Raw genomic sequence first — 25,896 nt, 5'->3', positions numbered from 1 at the left:
TACCAAGCTGAAAAATCAAATGGAGGAGTGTCCTCCTTGATATTCGATAAGGGATTAGATATGATGTTGCTTTTTTTCTTAAGTTGATATTGTATTCTCTGCATGATGAATCCGACCAACAACCACCACGAAATCATTAATGATGAGAAAATTCAGAATTCAATCCACACACTTACCTCTACAAAATTTCTGATTTGAGAAGGACCTCCAGAAACAACTACATTCGACAATAAGAGTTCATGAAATTCTTTTGGGCATTTCTTCAAGCAGCTCTCAATCAATGCAACAACTCCCAAATATTGGTCAATGTCATCATCCTTAGAGGTTGAAGTTGTTGAGGATCCAGATTGCGCAGACATTGGTGGCTCTTCTGTGGAGGACAACTGAGCAGAGTCTGCATTTGGCGATAAGGGGTCACTGTGCCTTTTCACAATAGGTCTTCCTTTTTCGTACAAACGTGGTGTGAAAAGAAATTCTGGGCATAAACACCGATGGTCCAGGACTTGTTCAATTACACCTTTGACAGGATTCATGGTCTTCTTGAAGAACTTGGCCTTACATTCATTGGGACGCTTCTTATTGAGTCTGAATGATTTGACGAGTGAACAATTCGTAATCTTTTCCTTTTCAACACTTTCATAGGAAATGAGAGAGTCATCCAAAGTGACGCCTTCTCTTTCCACCTCTCGCTTAATCAAAGTGACAAGATACTCTCCTTGCAGTGCGCCTCCCACGACAGAAGATACGCCACAAGTGGAGAAAGGACATCCATCCACAATAGGAATGACTTGAGAAATTCCGTGTCCAACGGTCACACTCAAAGCAGTGCTTCTATTTTCTGTAATGTGATTCGCGGCAGCACTGATGAATGAAAATAATGGTGTTCCACATAGGAACAAACTTTTTGCTTGAATCGAAGGATGGAAGAAGGTTTCACATAACATCACCATTTGATCCTTGTCTTCACCAAAGATATATGGCAGAGCAATCATGACTGTTTTGCCTTTGAAGGCATCTTTCAATCCCAATAAAACTTTTGCAATGTATCGAACAAAGGCGACAAAGATTTCTCTTCCTTGTTCATCATGTCTTGAAAAGGTGAATTTTCCATGTTTGAAAAACCAAACACTATGTTGCAGAGAGACAGTACCACCAAATTTGATAGTCTTCTGATTGTTATTTCTTGGGTCTTCTTCAATATTATAGCATGATGGAATTACCACTCGAGGACGATCCTCATGTGAAAATCCAACCTTAGTGGTCTGATGACCAAAATCAATAATGACTACCTTACTCGTGGGTTGCTCGGCAGTTTGCGAAGATGTTGCATCTTGAGGACGATTTCTTGGTGTTCCTGTCAATTCACCACTTCTTGGTGAGACAGTGATGTTGACATTCTCATCATCCACTTCCTCGTCATCATTTTCCTCATCAATGTTCTCGTCATCAATATCTTCATCCTCGATGTCGTGATCTTCCTCTTGAGTGCGAGGCCCATCCACACCGAACATCCTTCTTACTTGAGCAGAATCTTTCGTCATGGCAGAAGGAGCAAAAGAACGAACTCCAGAAGAAGGTCGGTTCATATTATTATTTGCTGTTGCTTCCTCTTGATACTCTTCTACATTGTCGTCGTAGCGAGGAAATTGCATCAAACATTTCTCCAACTTTTCCAAATTGTTGTTCTTGGGTTGAGTTGCTTCTTGCTCATGAATATTGTTGTGAGCATTGAGGTGGTTATTCATGCTTAGAGTGGTCGAGAATGATCGGGATGACGAAGAAGAAGAAGGAGGAGGAGGAGGATTTGGAACGGTGGTCGGAGCAGTGGAGGCGGACGAGATGGAAGGTCTCTTTGGAATGGGCACTCGTTTCCGGCGTGGAGTTCTTACAGGAACGGAATCCTCATCTTCATTATTATTATTATTGTTGTCATTTTCATGATTGGCTTCTTGAATGTGTTGAGGTTCATTGTGTTGTTGGAGATGTTTCTCAGAAACTGGTGGAGTCCCTGAAGAGGGTGAATACAGAACTGGATGTGGGAGAGGAGGTCTCCTTTTACGTTGTTGTTGTTCAAGATAGGTCGTCTCAATGAGTTGTTCAAACGATTCTTCTTCGTTTTCAGGATTGGGAAAAGCATTGTTGTTGTTTCTTAAATCTCTGGACAAAGAGGAGGAAGATGAAACGGTTTTAGCTCGTCTTGGAAGAGGCACTTTCACTTTAGACTGCTGCTGATCCCTCACACTATTAGGAAGCTCTTGAGGATTCCTTCCCGTTACTGAACGACGGTTGATAGCCGACAAAGACGATGAGGAGGAGGATGAGGATGGTGGTGAGGATCGGGATGAAGTGGTTGCAACTGATGCTGCTGATCTCTCTCGATGAGATGGTAAGCCTCCTTCTCCTCCTTCTCCTCTTGCTTCCACCATCGCTGGACGAGGCTTTCTCTTTTTTCGTTTCATTGGTCGTTTGGTTGAGTTAGTCTTGTTGTTGCTGTTGTTGGGATCTTTAAGCTTTCCATCTTTGAGAACAAGGGAATACTCCTCTGGATTGGTATTTACTTTGTGATTGGTTTGACGCATGTGTATTTGTCGTTCCCAGACATTTTCTGGAATGATGTTTAAAACACCTGCAGAACGCGAAGTGAATACATCTGCACTGGTGGTTTGACCCATGTTGTGTGTTTACAGTTGTTCCAAGTGATGATCGTTAAGTGCTGTTGTTGTTGTTATTGCAATGCTACTGCAATGAGTTTCTTGTAATGGTTGCTTGATGTTGCAGTTGTTGAGAATAAGAAGCAAATGCGACTGATACTAGTAGTGTTCGTATTGAAAATATTGTGTTGTCCAATTAGTACGTGTTGAATGAAGTGAGACGAATTTTGTGGTTTTCTTGTATGAGCTTGTAGTAATGGTGGTGTTGTCTTTTTTTCAAAACTGTAAAATAGAAAGGTGCTCACTTGCACTTCATACCAAACCGGTGCATTCATGAGTCGTTGTGCACGATCGTTGTTCTTGTCATAAAGGTCGGTGCACGAACACAACACACACACAGCAATCAATTCATGAATCACCACAGACACACTCTCTCTCTCTTCGAACGTTCACAATGTCCACGTCCAACGAATAAAAGAAATCCACTAAAAAAGACCCTTTCTAAAACTTGCGAAAAATGTAAAATTTCTGGATGCAACATTTCCAAAGCAAAGTAGATTTTCCAAAGATCAATCATGTGTTGAAAAGTTTATAATAGATATGGTATGAAGGCCTTTCTGTTCAGCTTGCGATACTCGAGACCGAACTTTTCCAAATACCAGTTATGAGTTTGCATTGCACGAGGAAGAAGGTTACTTAGAGTTAAAATAACAAATAAAAACGCAAACCGATTTTGGATAAACATAAAATAGCCAAACCATTCAATGAACTCTCCAAAGTAATTGGGAGAGCTGACAAGTGAATAGAGGCCACCATATGGAATAAAGTACTTTTTCTTTGAGCCACATGTTGTGGTCGCTCCGATGTCGACTGGATGATCATTTTGAGTTCTTAATCGAATGAGAATTTCATCAGATTGGTAATTAATGTAAAAACCGACCACATAGAACACTACTCCTAATGCCATGACCACAAATTGCATTAAGGAAAAGTCGGAATTACTTGTCTGGGTACCATCATGGTAAACCCAAATGCCCTTAGAATTCAAATATCCATTTGCAGCACAGAAAGAAGCAGCCATCATGACAATGGAAAGAGAAGATGGGCTCATGCTATGAGTTCTCACAAGTGTAAAGATGAATGCTCGATGGATGTAATGCAAAACAAACATCAACGATGCAATTACTTGTTGAATGGTAACCATACTGCCCGAATTCATCAACACATCAATACTTGGTGCATATGCATAGAAAGCATAAAAGAAGAGTACGAGTGAGAATGTTTCTTGGAATGCAAATGCCAATTTTCCATTAGTCACAACCAAATCAAACTTGGAGTAAAAATTCATGGCAGCACGGTTGAATGAGGAACCTTCGAGTCCTTTGTTTTCATCTTTGGCATTGGTCAAGGCAAACTTTCCATATGGAGCTCTCACCCCTAAAAACAAGAGTGGAATGACACTCATGGGACAAAACATGATAAAGAAGAGAGACATTAGATACAAATCAAAAGTAGAGAATCCAAATGGGTTGGCGTAGGCACCAAATGGGCCAATCAGAGCATATAAAAACGATTGAAGAACATCTAGAGCTAGTGTGGTGCTTAGGAGGACCATGATGTGTGTACGCTTGTGGTGATTAAATAGGAATCTATTGCCAATGAATTGATTTTTAAAATATATGATTATTGATTTTTGCAACAACTTCTAATGATTCGGAAGAGTATGATCGATTCTAGTATTGTTATTGAAGATGATCGCTTGTGTCCCGAGTGAAAATCTTGAAAATTTGAACGATGCAAAAAAATGGCAAGACGTCAAGTCGAATTTTTTTTGAAATGTGATTGCGTAACGATTGGAAGGCTGCTTCGGAAGACTTATCATTTCGATAAATTATTATTATCATTAAAATTTAGAAACGAGCACCAATATTTGAGAAAGGAATTTTTTGAATTTCAAAATGATGGTGGCTTTTACCAGTATGCATCGAAAACATTTCATTCGAATTGTTGCTTGAAGCATGGAATTGATGATGACAAAATAGCCATGCAACATGTGTTCTCAAAAATTAAACAAACAAACACGGAGAAAAAGCGAGAGAAATTATTGAGAAGCGCTGAGTATCACAAGCCGAAAAAGAACGAGCCTGAATTCGAAAATTCAACAGTTCCAGAAAAAAACAATAATGACTTCTCGTCATTCGTTCAGCCACACCAAATTGAACGAGCGCCTCTATTTGACGCTTTACAGGCATTGAAGGAAAAGAAAAAGGGAGATGCAAACTCTGAACAATCATCACCAAGCTCAACCAACACCTCTGACACTCCTCTCATAAAAAAGCCTGCCAAATATGTGTTTAAAAAACATTTCAGACAAACGAGACATCCTGCTGTAGAGCGAAACGATATGGATGAAAGATGGACTAAATATGTGACCGAATTCGACAAGTGTTCTCCAGAAATAATTCGAAAAAATACTTCTCCAATAGAAGTTGAAATTTCCAAGCTGAGTGAGGAAGAGGAAGTTTTTGTATTCTCGAAAGGATACTCAAGTTGGATAAATCCAGATCACAAACAAAAAAACATGGTAAATCCAGTTGGAGATATTTCTCGGTTTAAGACCATTAAGCGACCTTTTGAGCCATCTTCTTCTCCTACCATTGAAGAAAAACTTGGACTAGTTGACAATACAAAATCTATTGTTGGAGAGAATCCTCTAAATACTCTTCAGAGAATTACGGATACAGATGGTAGTGATGGATTTGACATGATTACCTTCAGTGGTCAGCCAATCAAAGATGCAGATATCTATAAAAGCTATCTCCAACAAGACATTCAAGACTTGGAGCTAGATATTGATGAAATTGAAAAACTTGCCGCACTGGAAGAAGATGCAAAGGACAAGGCAACGGAAAGAGCTCTTCTTGGAGGCTCTAAAGAAGGTGATAATGATGACGATGGTGTGGTCCTCTCTTCCGATGATAACCAAACTGACGATCCATTCTCAGAGGTGGAAACCTTGAAGAAACTGTCTCACCCTAAAAATCGAATATTTTAAAGTGAAAGTACACTTTGATATTATCACCATGGTTTTCATGTTGATTGGAGGATTTGTCGTTCTTCTGGCAATAATTGTGAACATGTTGAAGGAGTGGAACAAATCCACCATCAATAGTCTATCCAGTGGATGTTGCAGAAGACGTAGAAGACTATTGATGATCATCTCCATTCCATTCATCTCGACTTTTGTCTTTTTGAGTTAAATTTTCGAACAATGTCGGTGAAATGTTCTTCCCAACACTTCTTGGATGAACAACACCACGATGCATGGTTGGTTTGAGTTCGTTGGACTTATATTAAGGTTTATAGCTTTTCCAAAAAAAATATGGGCAACACGAAAACTAAAATACACATCCCTCCCGATCAGTTGCAAGAGTACAGTACGATCAGCGGCTGTAAGTAGCTCTATTTCGCTCTAAAAACACGCCCTGTACTGATCGGAGCATATGAATCAACCTTTCGAAAACAGTATCTGAAAGAGAAGTTCGAGATTTTCTACAAGTCTTCTTATCGGAATATCCTTCTGGTGAAGTTACTAAAGAAGATTTTGTTGAGGAAAACATTAAAGCACATGGAGGCCATTTACAGATGTGGAATCATATCTTTAATGTGCTAGATAAGGATGAAAATGGACTTTTGGATGCCAAAGATTTTCTAATTGCTTGCAACATTGGAGTAAATGGAACCCCAGAGGAGAAATTGTACTTTGCTTTTAAAGTTTATGATATAGGTTTGTAGATTGATGAAGATAGCAAGAAGAATTTTTCTCATTCTTTATCTGTTGTACTTGGAATCATGCTCCCGCGGATCGGAATGCACATTCACATTACAACATGGATTAGATGGCAATGGTTATATTGATTACTTTGAGTTTTCGCAGTTGTTTCATTTTACATTTGGTAATTTTCAAATATCTGACAATTCACTCGGATCAGAGCAGGATTTTGCCATGGAAGATAAAGAATTGTCTGAAAAGTGTCGCAAAATCTTTTCACGTCTCGACAAGAACGAAAGAGGTAAAATTTCAATGCCAGAGTTTGTACACGGCTTGCGTGACGATCCTGTGATGATTGCAAGCTTTACTTTGTTTTAAGCCAGAATTGCTCTTGAACAAGCAGAAGGCATGTAGATATTCTCCTGTGATGACCCTTCATTGATTTCATTGAAATTCCAACATTCCAACACACATCACCATTAAAAAAACAACATCGGCAAAGAGGACACCGCTTCGTGTTTGATTCAAAAAATTCTCACTCCAACATGGGCCTATTGACTCGTCAACAACTTCAGGAGCTCTTTGAGCAACGAATTCTCATCATCGATGGTGCCATGGGTACCATGATTCAAAAGTATAAACTCAGCGAAGCGGATTTTAGAGGTATGTTGTTCATCAATCATCATTAATCTTGAACGGATTTTAATTTTCCCATGTTCGGAACATTTATCTCATTCCCACAACAATTATCTTCATCACAACCACTCTCTATTATTAATTTATGAATTAATTTTGATCTCCAATATCCTTCTCAATATTGTACGGTGAAAAAAAACATCAATTACTTCGGCACTTTAAACATTATCATTCAAAATCACCAATATAGGCGAGGAATTTAAGGATTGGCCTTGCGATTTGAAAGGCAACAATGATATTTTGTGCATCACCAAGCCAGAAATCATTATAGAAATCCATGAAAAGTATCTAGAAGCTGGTGCTGATATCATTGAAACAAACACCTTCTCATCCACAACCATCTCACAAGGCGATTACCAGGCTCAATCACTTGCCTATCGTTTGAACTATTGTGCAGCACAATGTGCAAAGAAAGCTGCTCTCAAATATACTCAACTCACTCCGAGTAAGCCTCGTTTTGTTGCGGGTGCCCTCGGACCTACCAATAAGACTGCTTCCATTTCACCAAGTGTGGAAGATCCCGGATTCAGAAACATTACTTTTGATGACTTGTATGAGGCTTACTTTGAACAAGTTCGTGGTTTAGTTGATGGTGGAGCTGATATCCTCTTGATTGAAACCATCTTTGATACCTTGAATGCAAAGGCTGCTGCCTATGCTTGCATGGATTACCTGGAGAAGAATAATGCTGATATTCCGATTATTATTTCTGGTACTATTACAGATCAAACGGGAAGAACATTATCGGGACAAACCACTGAGGCTTTCTACATTAGTTTAATGCATAGTAATATGGTGTGTATGGGTCTAAATTGTGCTTTGGGAACTGTACAAATGAAACCTTTCATTAGTGCATTGTCAAACATTGCAGAATGCTACACTCATGCCTATCCAAATGCTGGTTTACCAGACGAAATGGGTCAATATAGACAAACTCCACAAGAAATGGCTCAACAAGTGAAAGAATTTCTTGACGAAAAACTTGTCAACATGATTGGTGGTTGTTGTGGTACAACACCAGACCATATCAGGGCCTTGTCTGAATTAGCAGCTCAATACAAACCACCACATATTAGAAAACCACAACAACCAACTCATGATTTGAAATTATCTGGATTGGAACCAATGATTTACACAAAGAATTCCAATTTTATCAATATTGGAGAACGATGTAACGTTGCAGGAAGCATTCGCTTCAAGAAATTAATTTTAGAAAACAAGTTTGAAGATGCATTGTCAATTGCCAGAAATCAAGTCGAAGCAGGAGCTCAAATTCTTGACATTAACTTTGACGAAGGTCTTTTGGATTCTAAGAACTGCATGAGAAAATTCCTTAATTTAATTATGAGTGAACCGGAAATTTCTAAAATTCCAATCATGATTGATAGCTCAAAATTTGAAGTCGTTGAACAAGGTTTAAAGTGTATTCAGGGTAAATCTATTGTCAATTCTCTAAGTTTGAAGGAAGGCGAAAAAGATTTTATTGAGAAAGCAAAGAAAGTTAAAAAGTACGGTGCTGCACTTGTGGTTATGGCCTTCGATGAACAGGGACAGGCTGCAGACGCTGACAGAAAGGTTGAAATTTGTACTAGAAGTTACAGAATTTTGGTTGACAAAGTTGGATTTAATCCTGAGGATATTATCTTTGATCCAAACATTCTTACAATTGCCACTGGTATTGAGGAGCACAATAATTATGGTGTTGAATTTTTAGAGGCAGTTAAGAGAATTAAGAACGATCTTCCATATGCCAAAGTGTCTGGCGGTGTCTCTAACTTGTCTTTCTCCTTCCGTGGTTTGAATCTTGTAAGAGAAGCCATGCACAGCGTCTTCTTGTACCATGCCATTAAGCAAGGAATGGATATGGGTATTGTAAACGCTGGCGCATTGCCAATCTATGATGAAATTGATCCAAAAGTTTTAGAACTATGCGAGGCTGCCATTTTGAACAAGAGTGCAGATGCAACTGAAAATTTGTTGTCGTTTGCTCAAGAACTGAGAGAAAAACAAGCACTCGGCGAAGACATCGATGGACCAAAGCAAAAGGAAGTGCTCAAATGGAGAGAACAAAGCGTTAGCGAAAGATTAAAACATGCTTTGGTTAAGGGTATTGTGGAATACATTGATCAAGATGTTGAAGAGGCAAGACAACAAGCCAGCTCTCCTCTTAGGGTTATTGAAGGTCCACTCATGGACGGTATGAATGTCGTTGGTGATTTGTTTGGCTCTGGTAAAATGTTTTTGCCTCAAGTGATCAAGAGTGCTCGTGTCATGAAAAAGGCAGTCAAATACTTGATTCCATTCTTGGAGAAGGAGAAGGAAGAACGTCGTCAACGGGGTGAAGTTACCTCTTCATCTCATGGTAAGATCCTGTTAGCTACTGTTAAGGGTGACGTACATGACATTGGTAAAAACATTGTGGGTGTTGTGTTGGCATGTAACAACTATGAAGTGATTGATTTGGGAGTCATGGTCAATGCTGATGTTATTGTTCGTGAAGCTAAGGAAAAACAAGTCGATATTGTAGGCTTGTCTGGACTAATCACACCTTCCCTGGATGAAATGTGCCACGTTGCCAAGGAAATGCAAAAGGCAGGTCTAACATGTCCGCTCTTGATTGGTGGTGCCACCACATCTAGAACTCACACTGCTGTCAAGATTTGTCCTCAATACGAACATCCATGTATTCATGTTTTAGATGCCAGTAGAAGTGTTGTCGTTGTTTCAAGTTTGCTAGATAAGAATTTGAAGGATGAATACGTAGAAGAAATCAACGAGCTCTATGAAGAACTTAGAAATGAACACTATGACTCATTACTTGAAAGACGTTTCCAAACTCTTGCAAACGCCAGACAACAAAGACTTGCGATCGATTGGGAGAAACAACCTCCTGTTAAGGCCCCAACATTCTTGGGTGAAAAAATTTTGGACAACTTCCCACTCGATCAATTAGTTTCTCACATCGATTGGACTCCATTCTTCTCTGTTTGGCAAATCAAGGGTAAATATCCACACAGAGGGTATCCAAAGATTTTCAACGATCCTGATGTTGGTGAAGAAGCAAAGAAACTCTTCGACAGTGCCACAAAGATGTTGAAGGATATCATTGAAAATAAGAAGCTTGTTGCTAGAGGTATTGTTGGATTCTATCCTGCAAACGTTAATGAAGAGAAGAGTGTGGATGATATTGAAATTTATGACCCAACAATTCCAGAAGAGAAGAAGGTTATCGGTACTTTCTACGGACTTCGTCAACAAGCTGAAAAGGAAAATGAAGACGAACCATACTTGTGCATGTCTGATTTCATTGCTCCCAAGAGCACTGGCTTGAATGATTATATTGGTCAATTTGCTGTTTCTATTTTCGGTGCTGAAGAACTTGCAACTAAATATCAACAAGAAGATGATGACTACTCGTCCATTATGGTTAAAGCTCTTGCTGATCGATTGGCTGAAGCATTTGCTGAATTGTTGCATGAAATTGTGAGAAAAGAGTATTGGGGATATTCACCTGAAGAAAAGTTCGATACGGAGGATCTTTTAAGAGTGAAATATCAAGGTATTAGACCAGCACCAGGTTACCCTTCTCAGCCAGACCACACCGAAAAGGAAACCATGTGGCGAATTGCCAACATTACTGAAAGAACTGGAATCAAATTGATTGATAACAGTTTGGCCATGTGGCCTCCAGCATCTGTGAGTGGCTTGTATTTCGCTCACCCAGAAGCCAAATACTTTGCTGTTGGTAAAATTAATTTCGATCAAGTCCAAGATTATATGAAGAGAAAGAACTGGCAAGACATGGATTATGCTGAGAAGAGATTGGGACCCATGCTAGGATACAAATAATTTGAAGATTGCGCACAAAGAGAACACCGTTTGTTGTTGTAAAAGAATTATTTTTCAAAAAAATAAATCAATTCGATTTGAAGCTACCCTGTGAATCATCATCATTAATCATCGACGCGAGAGTAACAATTACGTTAAACAACGATCTGTGAATTACTTTGGTTTCATCACTCTCATTCTAACTTCAACAAGTTTAATTTCTGTTTGTTACTATAACATACTGTTTTTCTAAGTCATCATCATCATGAGTAGCAATAACTCTCCATCATCACCACCATCTTCAACAACCGCCGAAACAACCAGCAACAGCGGAAATACTAACAACACAAATAGTGTTGATTCTCCATCCGGTCTTCGTCATAGAATATTTGCTGGTAATCTTGATTTTAAAACCACAAAGGAACAGCTGTATGAAGCCTTCTCCAAGTGTGGTAAAATCGTGGATGAAATTCGTCTTCATCCAGGCTATGCGTTCATTCAATTCGATAATGAAGAGAGCTGTTTAAAGGCCATCGCAACTTTATCTGGTACTCAACTCTGTTCGAAAAGAATAGATGTCCAAATGGCAAAAGGTCCAAACAATTCTCAAAAGAAGAACCAGGACAACAAGAGAAAACTAGATTCTAGGGACAGAGATGGACGAAGAGACGGTAAAGATAGAAACAATGATCGAAATCGAGATGGACGTAATAACAACAAAAAAACCAAACGGGATCACATCGGAAACGTTTCATCAAACACTGCACTAGGCATGGATTCGAATCAACAACGTTCTTTGAGTGTTAACCCACTCCTTTCAACCGTACCAACCATATCTCCATATTCCACTGCTAGTAGTGCAACATCTGTGCCCATTTACATTCCCAATCAATCACTCGAGAAGTATGCAAACTTTGTGTTGCAAACTCTAAAATCGAACGGACTTATGTATTATAATGTTCACATTCGTAATACTAATCAAGGAGAGTATTTCTTTGCTACTCCTCAATTCTTCCAAATGATCGCCAATGAAAGATACGTCATATGTGTCACAGCAAGACACGAGGAAGCAAAGAATATTGTTTCTTTCAAGGCCATCATGCAAGATGGAACATCGCCAGGTATGTAGTATTTTAACATTTTCTCTAATATTCTAATATTTTCGTTAATTTTACATAGGCTTTGCTGATACATCGATCACTGACGTATGCTCTTTCATTCTTAATTCTTCACAAACACCTGTCGTGGTGCCATCTGTCTATCAGCAATACAATCAACAATTTCCAACAACTTTGAACACTCAACCATCGACACTTGCTTTCCCAGGTACTGTCGGAATGCAACCAGCCATGTTGAGCAATACTTTACCTTCTTTACAACAACAGCCACTTCCATCAACATCTTTTAACACAGGCAACAACACGAGCAATAGATCGAATCAACAAGGATATCACAACAACAACAGATCCAATCGACAAAACAACAATCGTCAAAGAAATGATAACTTCCGAAACAACAATCGATCCGATAGAGGCAACAACAATAACACCTCAAGCCACAACAGCGGAATGAGCAACACGAATAACACATCACAACCTCCAGCCAATGCTTCAGATGTACAAGGCATTATCCTTGCCCTATTGGACAATATCAACAGTAAGAAACAAGAGGCCAGCTCAGCATCGTCTCCAACCGGAATTATGGAATCCTCTTCAGCCTCCACCACCGAACACTAGAGCAAACACTTCCAAACACGGATTCCAGTTTCATGCACACATAGGTCAACAAACAAAATCACCACCCTTTTCATTTCACGTCAATAAATTGTTCTTATGAAAAGTTCTTTGATTGAGCATACACGTGGATTTTGGATTCTACGACCCAACGACAAACACAAAAAAATGACCGTTAAGGCACTGTAAGTTTTGCTCTCGGAATGGATGTGAGAGTGATCCGTCATTGTAAATTTCTGGTCTTGTTATTACCTCTCTTTCCAATGATTTATTGTTAAATGGATGAACAAAACTTCTTGTTTGTGATGACTGATCCTATTGTGATCTTCCCACTTGGAATGTTCACCTAAATCCACGTCTAATTATCCGAACAACAATAATTTGTTGGTACTCCTTGCTCGTGATGATGAAATGAAAACAATGAATACTCCTCTTGCACTCTCATCACTCGCCGTTATATTCCGTATAAAAACACAATAGCATTCTTGTCGGTGGTTACGGAACCAGACTCAGACCTCTCACTTTCTCCACTGCAAAGCCTTTGATTCACTTTGCTAACAAGCCTATTGTGGTACATCAAATTGAAGCATTGAAAAAGGCCGGATGTTCGGAGATTGTGCTTGCCGTAAACTACAAACCACAAGAAATGATTGATGCCATGAAACAGTACGAAGAAAAGTATCAAGTCAAAATCACATACTCTGTTGAGAACGAACCTCTGGGAACAGCAGGCCCATTGGCTCTTGCTAGGGACATTTTGAGTGCTGATAACACTGAATACTTCTTTGTGTTGAACTCCGATGTCATTTGTGAATACTCTTTGGACGAATTATTGCTTTATCATAAAAATCATGGAAAGGAAGGAACAATTATGGTTACCAAGGTTGATGATCCAAGCAAGTATGGTGTAGTTGTTACACAAGATGGCAAACAAGGAGAAATTGAAAAGTTTGTGGAAAAGCCAAAACAATTTGTTGGCGATAGAATCAATGCAGGAATTTATGTTTTTTCTACTAATGTACTCGATAGAATTGAATTGAGACCAACAAGTATTGAGAGAGAAATTTTCCCTCTTATGGCCCGAGATAAGCAACTCTATGCAATGGATTTGAAGGGTTTCTGGATGGACATTGGACAACCAAAGGACTATATTACCGGAATGTGTATGTATTTGAACAGCGAAAAACATTTGCGAGAAAACTCAGAACACTTTGCCAAGAATCCAGAAGATGGATCATACAAAATTATCAATGAAACCAGTGTTTTGTTGGGAGAAAATGTAAAGATCGGTAGAGGAGCTGTTATTGGACCAAATGTTGTCATTGGAGATAACGTGATTATTGGAGAAGGAGCAAGAATTACCAGATCAACTCTTTTCGAGTCTTCACAAGTCAAAGATCATGCCTTGGTGAAGTCATCAATTATCGGCTGGAAGTCAACTGTTGGAAGATGGTCAAGAATTGCCAATGAGACAGTTCTAGGAGAGGACACTCATGTTGCTGATGAAGTATTTGTTAACAATTTGAAATTGTTGCCCCACAAGACTGTTACTGAAGATATTTTAGAACCAGGTCAAATTATCATGTAATTGTAATGCAACACGTTCGTGTGTCATTCATCGCCATTCCAACAAATTCTAGAGAAAATAAAGGAGCTCATAGCACCCTCCGACTGGACGATGTTCAAAGTTATTAGCTCTTAAATTATTCCAAAGTCATTGCAGAATGCAGATCTTCAACTCTTTGCGTGTGACTTTTCGCTTCTTGCGTTTGCTCGAATTTTTTTGAGGGTGAAAGTTGTGAAGCTCATGATGTTGAGATTTCTTTGAATTCATCGAAAAAAAATGTTAACCATGTCAACAACTCAACCTCTCGTTACAGATTCTAATCCCGATGTCACCAGCCAACCCAGCAATCAAAGGATGCTGACTTCTTCTAGTCCATTAAATTCGCAACATTCGTCTGGTAGTCAAATCCTACTAATAGATTCACAACAACAAACCTCTTCATCAGAATCCTCTTCTGCTTCCACAGCAACTACTTGTTCCTCTTCTGATCTTCCTTCGTTCATTTCCACAGCAGAGCACTACGATGCCTTTTTAGAAATTGTAAAGGAACAAAGAATGCGACGTTTGGGACCTTTCAAAGGTCTTCGTTCCAACGTTAAACATGCATGTCTATCGAAACAATGTGGACGTCAATGGTATCCTTCTCCCATTCAAATTATTTGCAATAATGATTATTATTGCCCATCGTGTGTATTGCATCATCGAAATAATGTTGAGAGATTTAAGGGCAGTGAGTTGAAATGGACCAGTGATGTTCCGAATACGTTCTATGTGTTTGAAATAAAGGATCCTACCCGAAGTGGAGTGTCACTTGTCAAATTTGGAAGAACACAAAATGAAGATGCTTTGAAAAGGTATTCCGCTAAAGAATTGAAAGAATTTAACATGAAATTACTCCTACATTTAAGAGGTAGGTTGGAGACCATGACAAAAATTGAAAATTGGTGGAAGGAACAAGCCCAAACGATGGATTTATTTAGTCGATTTTCCGTCGACTCATTTCATGGTTTGACTGAATGTGTTGAGCTAGAGGGCGAGTTGTTGGAGGATTTTCTTGCGTATAGTAAGGTCATGAGTGAGCAGGAAGAAGAACAGTTTCAAAAATGGATGAATGAATATCATGAGAGGATTGAGAGGTTTAAGGAATTTGTCACTTCGAATAAATAATTATTAATACTCATCTTGTCTGTGTGGATTCAACAAGAATAGTTCTGCACATTATTGAACAATGGATGAATTCTCATGTTGTCGATGCTGTGCACGTGGATGAGGTATTGGATCATCTTTCGATCTTGTGGAATATGGATTGCATTGGTTGAAAGTTTTTTCCAAATTGGTGTAGCCTCCTTCTCGTCTTCCTGTGTGTTCATCATGTGAAAACAAAATATTATTCGAATTGACATTGAAGGGCGATGGAATTCCACATGCAGGATTGTTGCTATTTTCGATATACTGAGGACGTGCGTTGCTGCTGTACAGCAGATGGCTCAAATCTTCTTTGGTGGATTTCAAAAGTTGTTTAATCTCAGCTAATTCTCTTCGGATGTTGTGAGAGTTTCTTTCGTGCTGTTCTCGAACATGAGATTTTACCACATTGTTGTTATCCACATACGAGGAGAGACTGTTTCGAAGAGATTTGTATTGTTGATCCACTTTCTCATTTCTTTGGAAAAGCTCTTTCGTTTGAGGAACGTAGGGTTTAAATGTTTCTTTAGGAAATGACGTTTGGGAGTTGCTATTCGTTGCTTTGATATTGCATGAAGTGTGAGATGATGAAGAAGTGCTGTCTTGCTTTGGTTGTGACGTGTGTTCAGAAGGTTTTGACAAATGAGCAGTTGATTGATAGGAATTGAATGGATGATGTGAAAAGTCGAACCGTTTTGAATAAACATCTGCGAAATGTGGTTGTCTGAATACATGAACGGGAGGAGGGCAATAATATTGATAGTTGAATGGAACAAAATACGGGCTGTACATGTAAGGTTGAGGAAATGAAGGTTGATTTGAAGGGTTTTGAAAGGGAGGTGTTGAGGTTGGAGGTGCCTGGCGAAGAAGTGATGAGTCGGTTTGTGTTGTAGTTTCGGCACTCTTGGCTGTTGATGTTTTTTGATTCGAATCGGTTCCAACACAAACACTTCTGGAGGATGGTATCTCAATAAATATTTGATCAGCTTGTTTAGGAAGTGATGGTGACGCTGGTTTGTCATTGGTAATAATAACCTTTGGTTGTGTTGATGTTTCATTGAGTTGAATGTCGGTTTCTTTTGGAGATTCTTTTTGCAAACTGACCTCTTTCTTTGGGATGAGAGTTTCTTGTTGCCTTTGCGGCAATACATCTTGAATCTTTGCTTGTGTTATGACATCCATTGTAGATGATTGTTTTTTAAGAACAGGAATGGGTGAAATTTTTGGGATTTCACTGTGCCGTGATTCTTGTTTGGCTGAACTGTCTGCTACGAAGGAGGATTCAGGTAGTTCCTTAGTGGCACTTGTCACTGAAGTGCGAGAAGGAACATCTTGGTTCTTTGACTCTTTCTTTGTGTTGTCTGTGATCGGTGTCGTCCTGTTACTTGAAGGTTGTGTTATCCGTTGTTGTTGCTGTTGTTGAGTTGGAATGTTAATAATCTTGGAAGAAGCGTTGCTCGATGTCACTGATGGTTGCACTGTAGTGTTGTCCTCAAAGTCGTCAAACTCTTCTGGATTAAAGTCATCCAATTGTTCACTCTCAGAATCTTGAAAATCTTCAAATTCCTCAACAAATGAATCTTCTTTCGGAGCTTCAAAATCACTAAATTCCTCATCTTCCTCCTCATGATGTTCATGAAGAGGTTCTTCTTCAATGAGTGATGATTTTTCAGGTTCCACAACTTCTTCTTCCTCAATCACCACTGAATCATCTTCGTGAGCTGAATGGGACACATGATCATCTTCATAGTCACTAAATTCTTCAAGATCTTCAAGATCATGTATAGAAGTGTCATGAGGAGCTTGGAAAGTAGTTGACGGTTGCTTCTTGTTATTCATTACATTAGATCTTGTTTCTTTTTTTGATACATTGCTGGTGGAAGGATAATTGTTTGTGGGATTGCTGTTATTAGAGTGACCGGATGCCAATGCTTGCTCGAATTGGGATGATGAGGGTTTCGAAGTATTTTTGTTTACAATGACAACATTTGGCGAGTAATCGTCATCATCCTTGTCACTTTCAGAAAAATCCTCAAACTCATCCAAAGTTTTAATTCGATCCATGCTATCCTCTTCATCACTGGAAGTCTCCTCTTCTGTTTCCTCAATCGTTGTTTGTTGTTTTGACCTGGAATCTCTCTGATTGAATGTGTTTTGATGTTCGGAAAACTCTTTCTTTGATGAATTTTCTGCTTGCGTTTTCGGAACACTAGAAGTGGTTGTTGTTGGAATATTCGCGTCTAGAGCTGTATTCACTTTTTGAAAAATAGATCCAAATAATGACGGATTCATGCCATTCTTCACGTTGAAAGATCCCGATTTTTTCATCATGGCATACGGATCATTACCGATAACAGCAGAGGAGGAAGAAGGAGCTCTCAATTGTGTTGAGGACGATGCCTGCTGTCCATCGTTGACTCGCGATACATTTTTTTTCATTTTTGCCTCAAAACGTTTTACTGAGGCGGTTGATTGAATGAAAATTTTGGCGCCAATTGGAGAGAATTTGAAACGATTGAAATTTGCAATGAAACGAAAAAGTATTTGTAACAATGGACACAATGACATCTTGTAACAGTCATACATCTCTTTGAAGATGACGGAGTTACTCATGAAATTATTCAATTATTAAGTGACAGGCATCCATGAATTCATGAAATGAACAATGATTTGGTCAACCCATAACAAATAAAAGTTTGAATTTGATTTATAATATTATAATAATAACCAATAGAATAATAATATTATTCCTTCGAATTTCTTTACCTGGTCTTTTCCAATGCTTCAGCAAATTGTGCTGCTTCCTCCATTAGCTTGTCACGATCGATCAAGTGTGTGATAAATGAATGAGGAAGTACGGATTTACCGAACACTGTTCCAATCAAGGCGCCAACCATTGCTGCATTGCTGTCGCAATCTCCTCCAATGGTTCCTGCCCTTAATACAAGTTTGAATGGTTTCGATTCGCTTACATTCAACGAAAGAATAACTCCAATCACCATGATCAAACTGTTGACACTTTCATAAGTTCCTTCATTGCTCACTTGAATCAATGTGGTGTCGTCTTGCAAATGTTCTAAATTTTCTTTCAAAAGTTGTAAACGGCAAGAAATTTCATGTTCTTCATTGTTGGATAGTACTTTCTTTTCTAATTCTTTGCAATAACCAATCAAGTTGTTGATAATTTCCATTTTGTGATGAACGAATTGATCTCCAAATAATTGTACCAGTAATCCAAAACGAACAAGAATGCAAGTAGTGATCATGCAAGACTCTGTGTTGTGCGTCATTATAGTAATTGTGTGCAATTGTTGATCCATCCATTCTTCTGAAGCTTTTTCAATAATACGAATTCCATCCTCCGAATTCATACCAGGTGTCAACTGTAACACACGATGAAAATAATAAAAGTACAACGGTGCTAATTTCATCAACACACCATTTCCCTTAGCTCCTACGTTACCGCTTGTTTTGAAATCATGTGTTCCTTCGGATAATCTTTGAATCGCGTTCCTTGTTCCTCCCCATCCAACAATGGACTTTTTAAATTCTAGAACGTGCTCTTCTACCACAAGTGGCATGAATGTTCGCAAGAAAATGTCTTGTTTTGAAAGATCGGTTGTTTCATAATTGGAATTTTTCATTTCACTGGTGAATCTATATAAAGCTCTTGCCATGGCAAGAGTTAATTGTGTATCATCTGTAAATTCTCCAGGTTTGAAATTTTCTGGAATGAAAGGATGATCCGTACACTTAATAAAGGGATTAACAGTTGCATCATCATCGGAATTATTTTGCGAATTTTCTCTCATCTTTTTAATTTCGTGATAGGATTTACATTCATAGGGAATACCGAACGCATCACCAACGGCGGTTCCTAATAACAATCCCAAAGCACAATCATGAGCGACCGAGTTCATTTTTTATTTGAAAGTTAGCTGCCCGCATATGGCCGAGTGGTTTTTCTGGAACTGGCAGCCAACTGGTCCAGCGTTCGAATCCCAGGGGTTGCTGCTGTTATCGTGAGCAGTTTAAACACCTTTACTTCCGGGGTGCCTGCTAGGAAGTCACTACGTATCTTACGTTCGGCTTGTAAATATTGTACATAAAACCATCGAACAACGTTTATCATCGAATAAACCCATCCCTGAATTTTTTATTTGAAAGTTCATCTCCTTCGTTGATCATGCGTTTGATGGATTTTGGAACAAGGAACTTGATACGACATAATTAACGTATTTATGTTTGTTGTGAAACACAATTGAATGGAACATGAATAAATATTTAAGGCGCAAGAAGGTTCATCATCCTTAACAATCGAAAACTGTCAAAAGGTCCAAGTAAATTTGTTTCAGATTGAAAGAGATCATTAATGATCATTCCACCACATCTTCCTAAACACTACTTGCTATGTTTCTTTATGGAAAAAGCCGTAATGGCTGCCACCACAACCACACATCCCAAAATGGAAACCAAATTATCAATCCATTCTCCCAACACGACGGATGAGAGAATCAAACCAATCACAATACGAATGGGAAACATGATGGAATAATTCGAACTTCCAATCTCTTTGGCACTCCACAATTCCAACACGGCGGCTACCAAACGATTCATCACCATGAACCAAATGAACATGAGCCACCGAATTGTGTCGTATCGTGTAAAGACTGTCCAATCTTGATACATGAACATGGGTATGAGGGGCCACAAGACAAGTAAATACTTTTGAATGTAGAACAAATCTTCGGGAGAGATTTCAGGTGCATCATCATTCCCATCATCATTCTCTTCATGGTGGGTTTGAAAATGTGTTGAAGGTTGAGGAGAGGGATCTTCATGAAGGTCGTTCATTGTCGTCCTTTCTCGATCAACAAGATGATCATCACTGTTCCATTCCTCTTGTTTTGCTCGATATCGAGAAGCAAGTAAGTGTGCCTCAATAGAAGCTCCTGAATGAGCCGATTCATCATCAGAAGCTTGACTCTGTGTTTCCATTAGAACTGAATCCACCTGATCAACATCACATTCACGTACTTTGGTAAGGGTTTGGCCACTTGTGGTTGGGACGAGAGCCATACTCGATTGAGTTTCTACCATGAAAACTTGTTCTCTCAAAGTGGAAACATGAGAGGAAGTATTAGGATTGCCAGTGCCGACAACATCATTGACGCCCTCTTTGGAGCCGTTTATGACACCTTCTTCAAAACCGTCCTTGGTGGATGATGTGGTTAAGGTTGTTGCTGCCTTATTCAAAGTGCAAGACGAATTTGTTGCTAAGATTTGTTCTTCTCCTGTTTTGGAAGGAGCCAACTTGTTGACTGCATTCAATTTCATGGAAAAGAAGAAACTTGAAAGCAATGCAATGACCATACCAACGAAATCATTGGGCCATTTAAATCCACGTCCAATTTGAGAGAAATCTGGTCACCATTTCCATTGAAATTCAACTGGATTTCCATTCGCATCTTCTGTGACTCGAGTGGCACTTGCCAAAATGATCATGACAGCACCAGTCACTGTAAAGATTAAGGTCCACAAATCCAACCATGAAAACCTTTCAGTTTTGAACACAACAATTCCCATAAAACAAATAATGAAAGGACTAGTCAGCAAGATCAATTGCACATAAGTGGAGGATGTAAAAAAGGTGGCAAATTCTCTCAAACTCGAACCAAGCACAATCGAGATTTGATACAAACACATCATTCCGATTACCTTTCGATGGCGATATAATAACTTTCCAAATCCTCCTGCTTGTCGAATATTCCACTTGACCTTTTCAATGGCACTCACTCGACCATATTTGTAAAGCATTCGAGGAGTATACAGTAGAAGTGCTCCCAAGTTGGATAAACACAACAAGGTATAGGGTTGAATGGCCATTTGTTTTCCTCCATAGTGAAGAAGATATCTTGAAATGACCTGATTGGTGGACATGATGAGATGAGTCAGCAGGGCACACAACCAAAAGAAGATGAACCAAAACGATCGTACGTTGTTGGCCGATGCGCTAACATGTGTTGATGATAATGATGGTTTCAATTCTTCATCTCTGGAACTCTCTTTTTTGTTGTAATTCGTATTGAAAGAGGATTCTGGTTGGTGGTTGAAATTCATGGTTTCAGCTTGCAATGGCGTCTTTTTGGAATGCTCCACATGAAGAGGTTGTTGATGTGAATCCTCATCTTCGAGCCATGATTGATAATCCGTAGTGGTGACGGTGATTCCAAACACTTCTCCAACAGAATGATGATGAGTGTGAACTGTGGTTGTGGATTCCTCCCCAAGAAGAAGAGGAGGAGATGCCCTTGTGGATGAAGGAAGAACCATACTTGTGTCTATGGATGTAACAAACTGTGGCAATGAACACAAGAAGAGTTGGTTGTTACAATCTTTTTGAAATGTTGTGAAGATTGAACACACCATCGTAATGACAGCACATAGGTGAAGGGCTACGATCGATTTCATGAATTTATATCTTTGAAATTCCAATGACAAGTTTTGGTTCCTTGTCAGGTTTAGGTAAACTACTTCTGTTGTAGTACTGAGAGTATTTTTCACCAAGAACGACACTGAGAACAAAATCGATTTGGATTTAGGTCACAACCACTTTGGCAGGACCTGAAAGGTTTGAAATGGTCAAGTTCTATATTTCTTTATAAATTGGTCAGTGGTGAAATGGGAGTTTGGTTGGGACCATCTTGTGAAGAGGTCGTAACTTACAAAAAGACTCTATCAACAAGAATGTCCAATTCCTTAACTGTGGAATGTGAATATAAGGCGGGAACTCCATGTCGTTCATTTTGATGGTCACTGTAGAGAATGTTCAGGCTTGAAATTCGAAAGTATGAAATGATTTCTGAATTATCTCTGTTTTTAGAATTATTTTGGAATCCCTTATTGAAATTGCATGTTTTAATTTACACAGAAATTTAATTATCATCAAATGGCATGGAATTCAGGAGAATAATTATTGAGATGAAACATGTTTGACAAGGTCATGTGGATTGGTCGTTGGAAGTTGGCAAGTGAAATCTTTACAAATGTAAATGGTGGTCATATTGTTCAAGACTTTGGCATCTTTCAAATAAGGTAATCTTTTTTCGATTAAATCCACACATTCAGGATCATCCTTATTCACATAGATGAATGTTCTTTGCGAAGGGGTCGATTGATGAACGACGTATTGAATGACCTCTTTCAAATTTGTGACCGATTGATCAAACACAAAGGCAATATTAATCTCTCGATCGGATACAAATCTTCCCAATGCTGACATCAATCCAGGTACTGTATGTGGATGTTCAATGATATATCTACTATTTAACTCTACTAATTTGGTAAATCGTTGTTGATATTCCTCGGACAAATTTAAATCATACTCGCAAAGACGAATCAAGTTCATGGCACTCATGTTATTTCCACTCGGCTCTGCAGCATCATGCAATTCTTTCAATCGATAGAGAACACTTTTATCCGTTCCACTCTCTTCAAAATATCCTCCATCTTGAGGATCATACAATAAACGATCTTGTGTCGCTTGCAATTCAAAGGCCCAATTCAACCAACGTGTTCTTCCTGTTGCTTCATATAAATCAAGAAGAGCTGCAATCATATTCGAATGATCAGAAAGGAATCCCTCAATAGGAATTGCTTTTTGTGAATTCTTACGATAACTTCGATAGAGAATCTTTCGATCTGGATCAAAAAGTTTTTCATAAATGAAATGTGCAGCTTTTTCAGCAATGTTTGCATAGTGTTGATTGTTAAGAACGAGAGAGCCCAAAGCAAAGGCACTAATCATGTATCCATTCCAACTTGTGATAATCTTGTCATCGACATGAGGTCGTGGTTTGTTTTTCTTTCTCTCTGCCAGCAAGATCTCTTTGCATTCTTCAATGGTTTTTGAGAGAGTGACTGAATCGATGGTGTTAAATTTGTGGCTGACTTCTGTTAAATCTCTCTTTTCATATAATATATTAAGACCAGTCAGTTCTCCATGAGGATCACTTCCTAAAGGAATATTTCCACGTTCTCTCACATCAAACATGTAATTGAATATTTCGGAGGGTTTGACTGCTCCAATGCTTGGAACCATGGTGTCAAGAAGGTCCGTAAGTTCTCTATATTCCCAACAGTAGTAGGCTCCTTCTTTCTTTTCAGTGGATTGGAATGTTGGATAACTATCGGCATCTTCAGCAGAAAAGAATCCAATGGTGCCATCATCTTCTTCGAGAGACATGTTTCCATAGACGTAATCAAGAATTTTTTGCATGATCGTTGCAAAGAGTTTGTTTTGAGTCAGGAGATATGCTTTTCCGTACACGAGTGCTAGTTGGCCTTGATCGTACTGAAAATTAGGTGTAAGGATGTTTCACAATCATGTAAGTTGTGACATTGTGTGTCACATGTGAGATGATGATGACATTGAACACGAAACCAATATATACCAACAAGTATTTTCAACATTTGAATCAAAACTACAAAAATGATCCTATATTCATACAACACTTACCAACATCTTTTCGAAATGAGGAACGAGCCAAATATTGTCGACAGAATATCGATGAAAACCTCCAGCAAGTTGATCCTATTATGAAGTTTAGAAAGATTTTCAAGCATTGAAAAACCATTTCAATATTCAATGAATGAACAAAACTACTACACCTCTCATACCGTATTTGTACTTACATGTATTCCACCTTTTGCCATTTTAGTCAATGTAAAATTCACTGCATTGATAATATCCAATTTTCTAGTTTCATCTTTTTCTTCCAAGTATTCCCTTAAAAGGAAATCTAAAATCACAGGTTGAGGAAACTTGGGAGCCTTACTAAATCCTCCATTTTCAGAATCAAACGAAGACAAGTAATCCTCTACACAAGTGGCTAAATACTCATGAGCATACTGGAAAATATGTTCAGCACTTGCTGCTTGATTCTCCTCTCGAGAATTCTTCTCAATAAAGGCCTTCTTAATGATGGTAACAGTTTTTTCACTTTGTTCTACAAGTTTAGATCCTTGTTCTCTCCATAAGGTAGCAATTCTCTTCAACAATGTTGGAAAGGAAATTCCTCCACGATAGATGGATTCTGTGGGAGGAAAATAAGTACCACCAAAGATTGGACTCAAATCAGGTGTTAGGAAAACACTGAGAGGCCATCCTCCATGACCAGTCTGAATTTGGACATAGGTCATGTAGACTCGATCAATATCGGGACGCTCTTCTCTGTCAACCTTAATGTTGACAACTACAAAAAATTCACACACAACATGAATGATCCGTTCAAAATTCATTCCATCATATCATACATACAGTTTTCATTCATAATCTTGGCAATCCCTTCATTTTCAAAGGATTCTCGTTCCATCACATGACACCAGTGGCTGAATGGTGTTGATGATGATGGTGTTTTATTTCGAGCATGAAACAGTTTTATCTAAAAATGGAATTTACTTACCATGTGCTGTATCCAATGGAGAGAAAAATAAGTTTGTTTTCTCGTTTGGCCTTTTCAAATGCCTCTTCACCCCAAGGATACCAATCCACTGTGTGTCTCATGATGAGAGAAAGAATCATGTTGATGCATCCACCACATAGGTGAAAAATATCATTTTCATCATCATGCAATGGTTTCGTTCGATCTTGAAAAAAGTAAACAAATATATTATTCACTTACCTGGATTATGCTGATGTTGCAATAAATAAGGAGAAGATTCCTTCTCCAATCTATTGGTATATTTGAATTGTTTATGTTCTTGATGAATGTTTGCTGTTTGTTGTTGCTGAAGACTTGATTCGACCATTTCAAATTCTCGTAAAGTGGTTGATTTTTTGATGGAGTGTGAAAAATCTTGATCAAGGAGTATGCGATGATGAAAGTAATATTTGTTAAACGAATGATGAAAATCTCTTTTAAAAATTATTTCGTTTTTTGTGTGATCTCTCCGTTCCGAGGAGGCAATGCGATGAAAATGGAATTTGTACAAATTTTCTTGGTTGTGACTGGTTGGAAATGTTCTATTTACAGAAAATGTCGATTTGAAGGTTGAAGAATTCTTATTTCTCAAGCGAAGGTCATAAACTTTACCCAAAACATGAAATTTTGGGTTTGGTCTCACTTTTTTCATTTTTGTTTGCTCTATTCAAACCGTTTAATTGTAAAGATTAAGCTATAAATGACTGTTATATATAAATAACAAATCTAAATGTAATCGGGTGTGGTATAGTGGTAGCATTCCAGACTGTCACTCTGGCGACCCGGGTTCAATTCCCGGCACTCGAGATATCTTTTAAAAGTTAGTTCTTTTTACCCTTAATTCGAAAACTTGATGCCGAATCTTTATTTCAAATTATCCGACATCGTTGCCTTGTGTGATGTACTTTTCCAATTTGAAATAATGATTTGAGACGTTATGGAAATCATAAAATCTGTTTTTCAATTTTTCTACCAGTCATTT

General features: G+C 38.5%; 13 protein-coding genes across 13 annotated transcripts; 6 read left to right on the top strand and 7 right to left on the bottom strand.

Annotated features, from left to right (window-relative positions):
- Positions 1 to 152: 152 nt before the first annotated feature.
- On the bottom strand, positions 153 to 2,672 carry FDP41_004888 (uncharacterized protein; the record flags this gene model as incomplete). The annotated part of the gene is made up of 1 exon (XM_044708351.1): positions 153 to 2,672. One exon carries the CDS (start codon positions 2,670 to 2,672, stop codon positions 153 to 155), a length of 2,520 nt encoding a protein of 839 aa, XP_044560926.1.
- A 568-nt stretch (positions 2,673 to 3,240) lies between these two features.
- Positions 3,241 to 4,266, bottom strand: FDP41_004887 (uncharacterized protein; the record flags this gene model as incomplete). The annotated part of the gene is made up of 1 exon (XM_044708350.1): positions 3,241 to 4,266. The coding sequence occupies one exon, from the start codon at positions 4,264 to 4,266 to the stop codon at positions 3,241 to 3,243; it is 1,026 nt and encodes a 341-aa protein (XP_044560925.1).
- A 429-nt stretch (positions 4,267 to 4,695) lies between these two features.
- On the top strand, positions 4,696 to 5,706 carry FDP41_004886 (uncharacterized protein; the record flags this gene model as incomplete). The annotated part of the gene is made up of 1 exon (XM_044708349.1): positions 4,696 to 5,706. The coding sequence occupies one exon, from the start codon at positions 4,696 to 4,698 to the stop codon at positions 5,704 to 5,706; it is 1,011 nt and encodes a 336-aa protein (XP_044560924.1).
- A 327-nt stretch (positions 5,707 to 6,033) lies between these two features.
- FDP41_004885 (uncharacterized protein) lies at positions 6,034 to 6,801 on the top strand (the record flags this gene model as incomplete). Its single annotated transcript, XM_044708348.1, has 3 exons — positions 6,034 to 6,103; positions 6,178 to 6,438; positions 6,551 to 6,801. 3 exons carry the CDS (start codon positions 6,034 to 6,036, stop codon positions 6,799 to 6,801), a joined length of 582 nt encoding a protein of 193 aa, XP_044560923.1.
- Positions 6,802 to 6,968: 167 nt separating this feature from the next.
- On the top strand, positions 6,969 to 10,968 carry FDP41_004884 (uncharacterized protein; the record flags this gene model as incomplete). Its single annotated transcript, XM_044708347.1, has 2 exons — positions 6,969 to 7,086; positions 7,310 to 10,968. 2 exons carry the CDS (start codon positions 6,969 to 6,971, stop codon positions 10,966 to 10,968), a joined length of 3,777 nt encoding a protein of 1,258 aa, XP_044560922.1.
- A 244-nt stretch (positions 10,969 to 11,212) lies between these two features.
- Positions 11,213 to 12,683, top strand: FDP41_004883 (uncharacterized protein; the record flags this gene model as incomplete). Its single annotated transcript, XM_044708346.1, has 2 exons — positions 11,213 to 12,068; positions 12,127 to 12,683. 2 exons carry the CDS (start codon positions 11,213 to 11,215, stop codon positions 12,681 to 12,683), a joined length of 1,413 nt encoding a protein of 470 aa, XP_044560921.1.
- A 165-nt stretch (positions 12,684 to 12,848) lies between these two features.
- On the top strand, positions 12,849 to 14,268 carry FDP41_004882 (uncharacterized protein; the record flags this gene model as incomplete). Its single annotated transcript, XM_044708345.1, has 2 exons — positions 12,849 to 12,865; positions 13,161 to 14,268. 2 exons carry the CDS (start codon positions 12,849 to 12,851, stop codon positions 14,266 to 14,268), a joined length of 1,125 nt encoding a protein of 374 aa, XP_044560920.1.
- Positions 14,269 to 14,523: 255 nt separating this feature from the next.
- On the top strand, positions 14,524 to 15,414 carry FDP41_004881 (uncharacterized protein; the record flags this gene model as incomplete). The annotated part of the gene is made up of 1 exon (XM_044708344.1): positions 14,524 to 15,414. The coding sequence occupies one exon, from the start codon at positions 14,524 to 14,526 to the stop codon at positions 15,412 to 15,414; it is 891 nt and encodes a 296-aa protein (XP_044560919.1).
- A 51-nt stretch (positions 15,415 to 15,465) lies between these two features.
- Positions 15,466 to 17,871, bottom strand: FDP41_004880 (uncharacterized protein; the record flags this gene model as incomplete). Its single annotated transcript, XM_044708343.1, has 1 exon — positions 15,466 to 17,871. One exon carries the CDS (start codon positions 17,869 to 17,871, stop codon positions 15,466 to 15,468), a length of 2,406 nt encoding a protein of 801 aa, XP_044560918.1.
- A 323-nt stretch (positions 17,872 to 18,194) lies between these two features.
- FDP41_004879 (uncharacterized protein) lies at positions 18,195 to 19,352 on the bottom strand (the record flags this gene model as incomplete). Its single annotated transcript, XM_044708341.1, has 1 exon — positions 18,195 to 19,352. The coding sequence occupies one exon, from the start codon at positions 19,350 to 19,352 to the stop codon at positions 18,195 to 18,197; it is 1,158 nt and encodes a 385-aa protein (XP_044560917.1).
- A 481-nt stretch (positions 19,353 to 19,833) lies between these two features.
- Positions 19,834 to 20,805, bottom strand: FDP41_004878 (uncharacterized protein; the record flags this gene model as incomplete). Its single annotated transcript, XM_044708340.1, has 1 exon — positions 19,834 to 20,805. One exon carries the CDS (start codon positions 20,803 to 20,805, stop codon positions 19,834 to 19,836), a length of 972 nt encoding a protein of 323 aa, XP_044560916.1.
- Positions 20,806 to 20,859: 54 nt separating this feature from the next.
- On the bottom strand, positions 20,860 to 21,765 carry FDP41_004877 (uncharacterized protein; the record flags this gene model as incomplete). Its single annotated transcript, XM_044708339.1, has 1 exon — positions 20,860 to 21,765. One exon carries the CDS (start codon positions 21,763 to 21,765, stop codon positions 20,860 to 20,862), a length of 906 nt encoding a protein of 301 aa, XP_044560915.1.
- A 640-nt stretch (positions 21,766 to 22,405) lies between these two features.
- FDP41_004876 (uncharacterized protein) lies at positions 22,406 to 25,566 on the bottom strand (the record flags this gene model as incomplete). Its single annotated transcript, XM_044708338.1, has 6 exons — positions 22,406 to 23,785; positions 23,951 to 24,025; positions 24,127 to 24,686; positions 24,752 to 24,822; positions 24,897 to 24,984; positions 25,116 to 25,566. The coding sequence occupies 6 exons, from the start codon at positions 25,564 to 25,566 to the stop codon at positions 22,406 to 22,408; spliced, it is 2,625 nt and encodes an 874-aa protein (XP_044560914.1).
- Positions 25,567 to 25,896: the final 330 nt, after the last annotated feature.

Source organism: Naegleria fowleri (genome assembly GCF_008403515.1).
Source record: "Naegleria fowleri strain ATCC 30894 chromosome Unknown tig41, whole genome shotgun sequence".
NCBI classification, from domain to species: domain Eukaryota; phylum Heterolobosea; class Eutetramitea; order Acrasida; family Naegleriidae; genus Naegleria; species Naegleria fowleri.
Note: the sequence above shows the minus strand (reverse complement) of the source record. Positions and strands in the feature narration are given on the sequence as shown.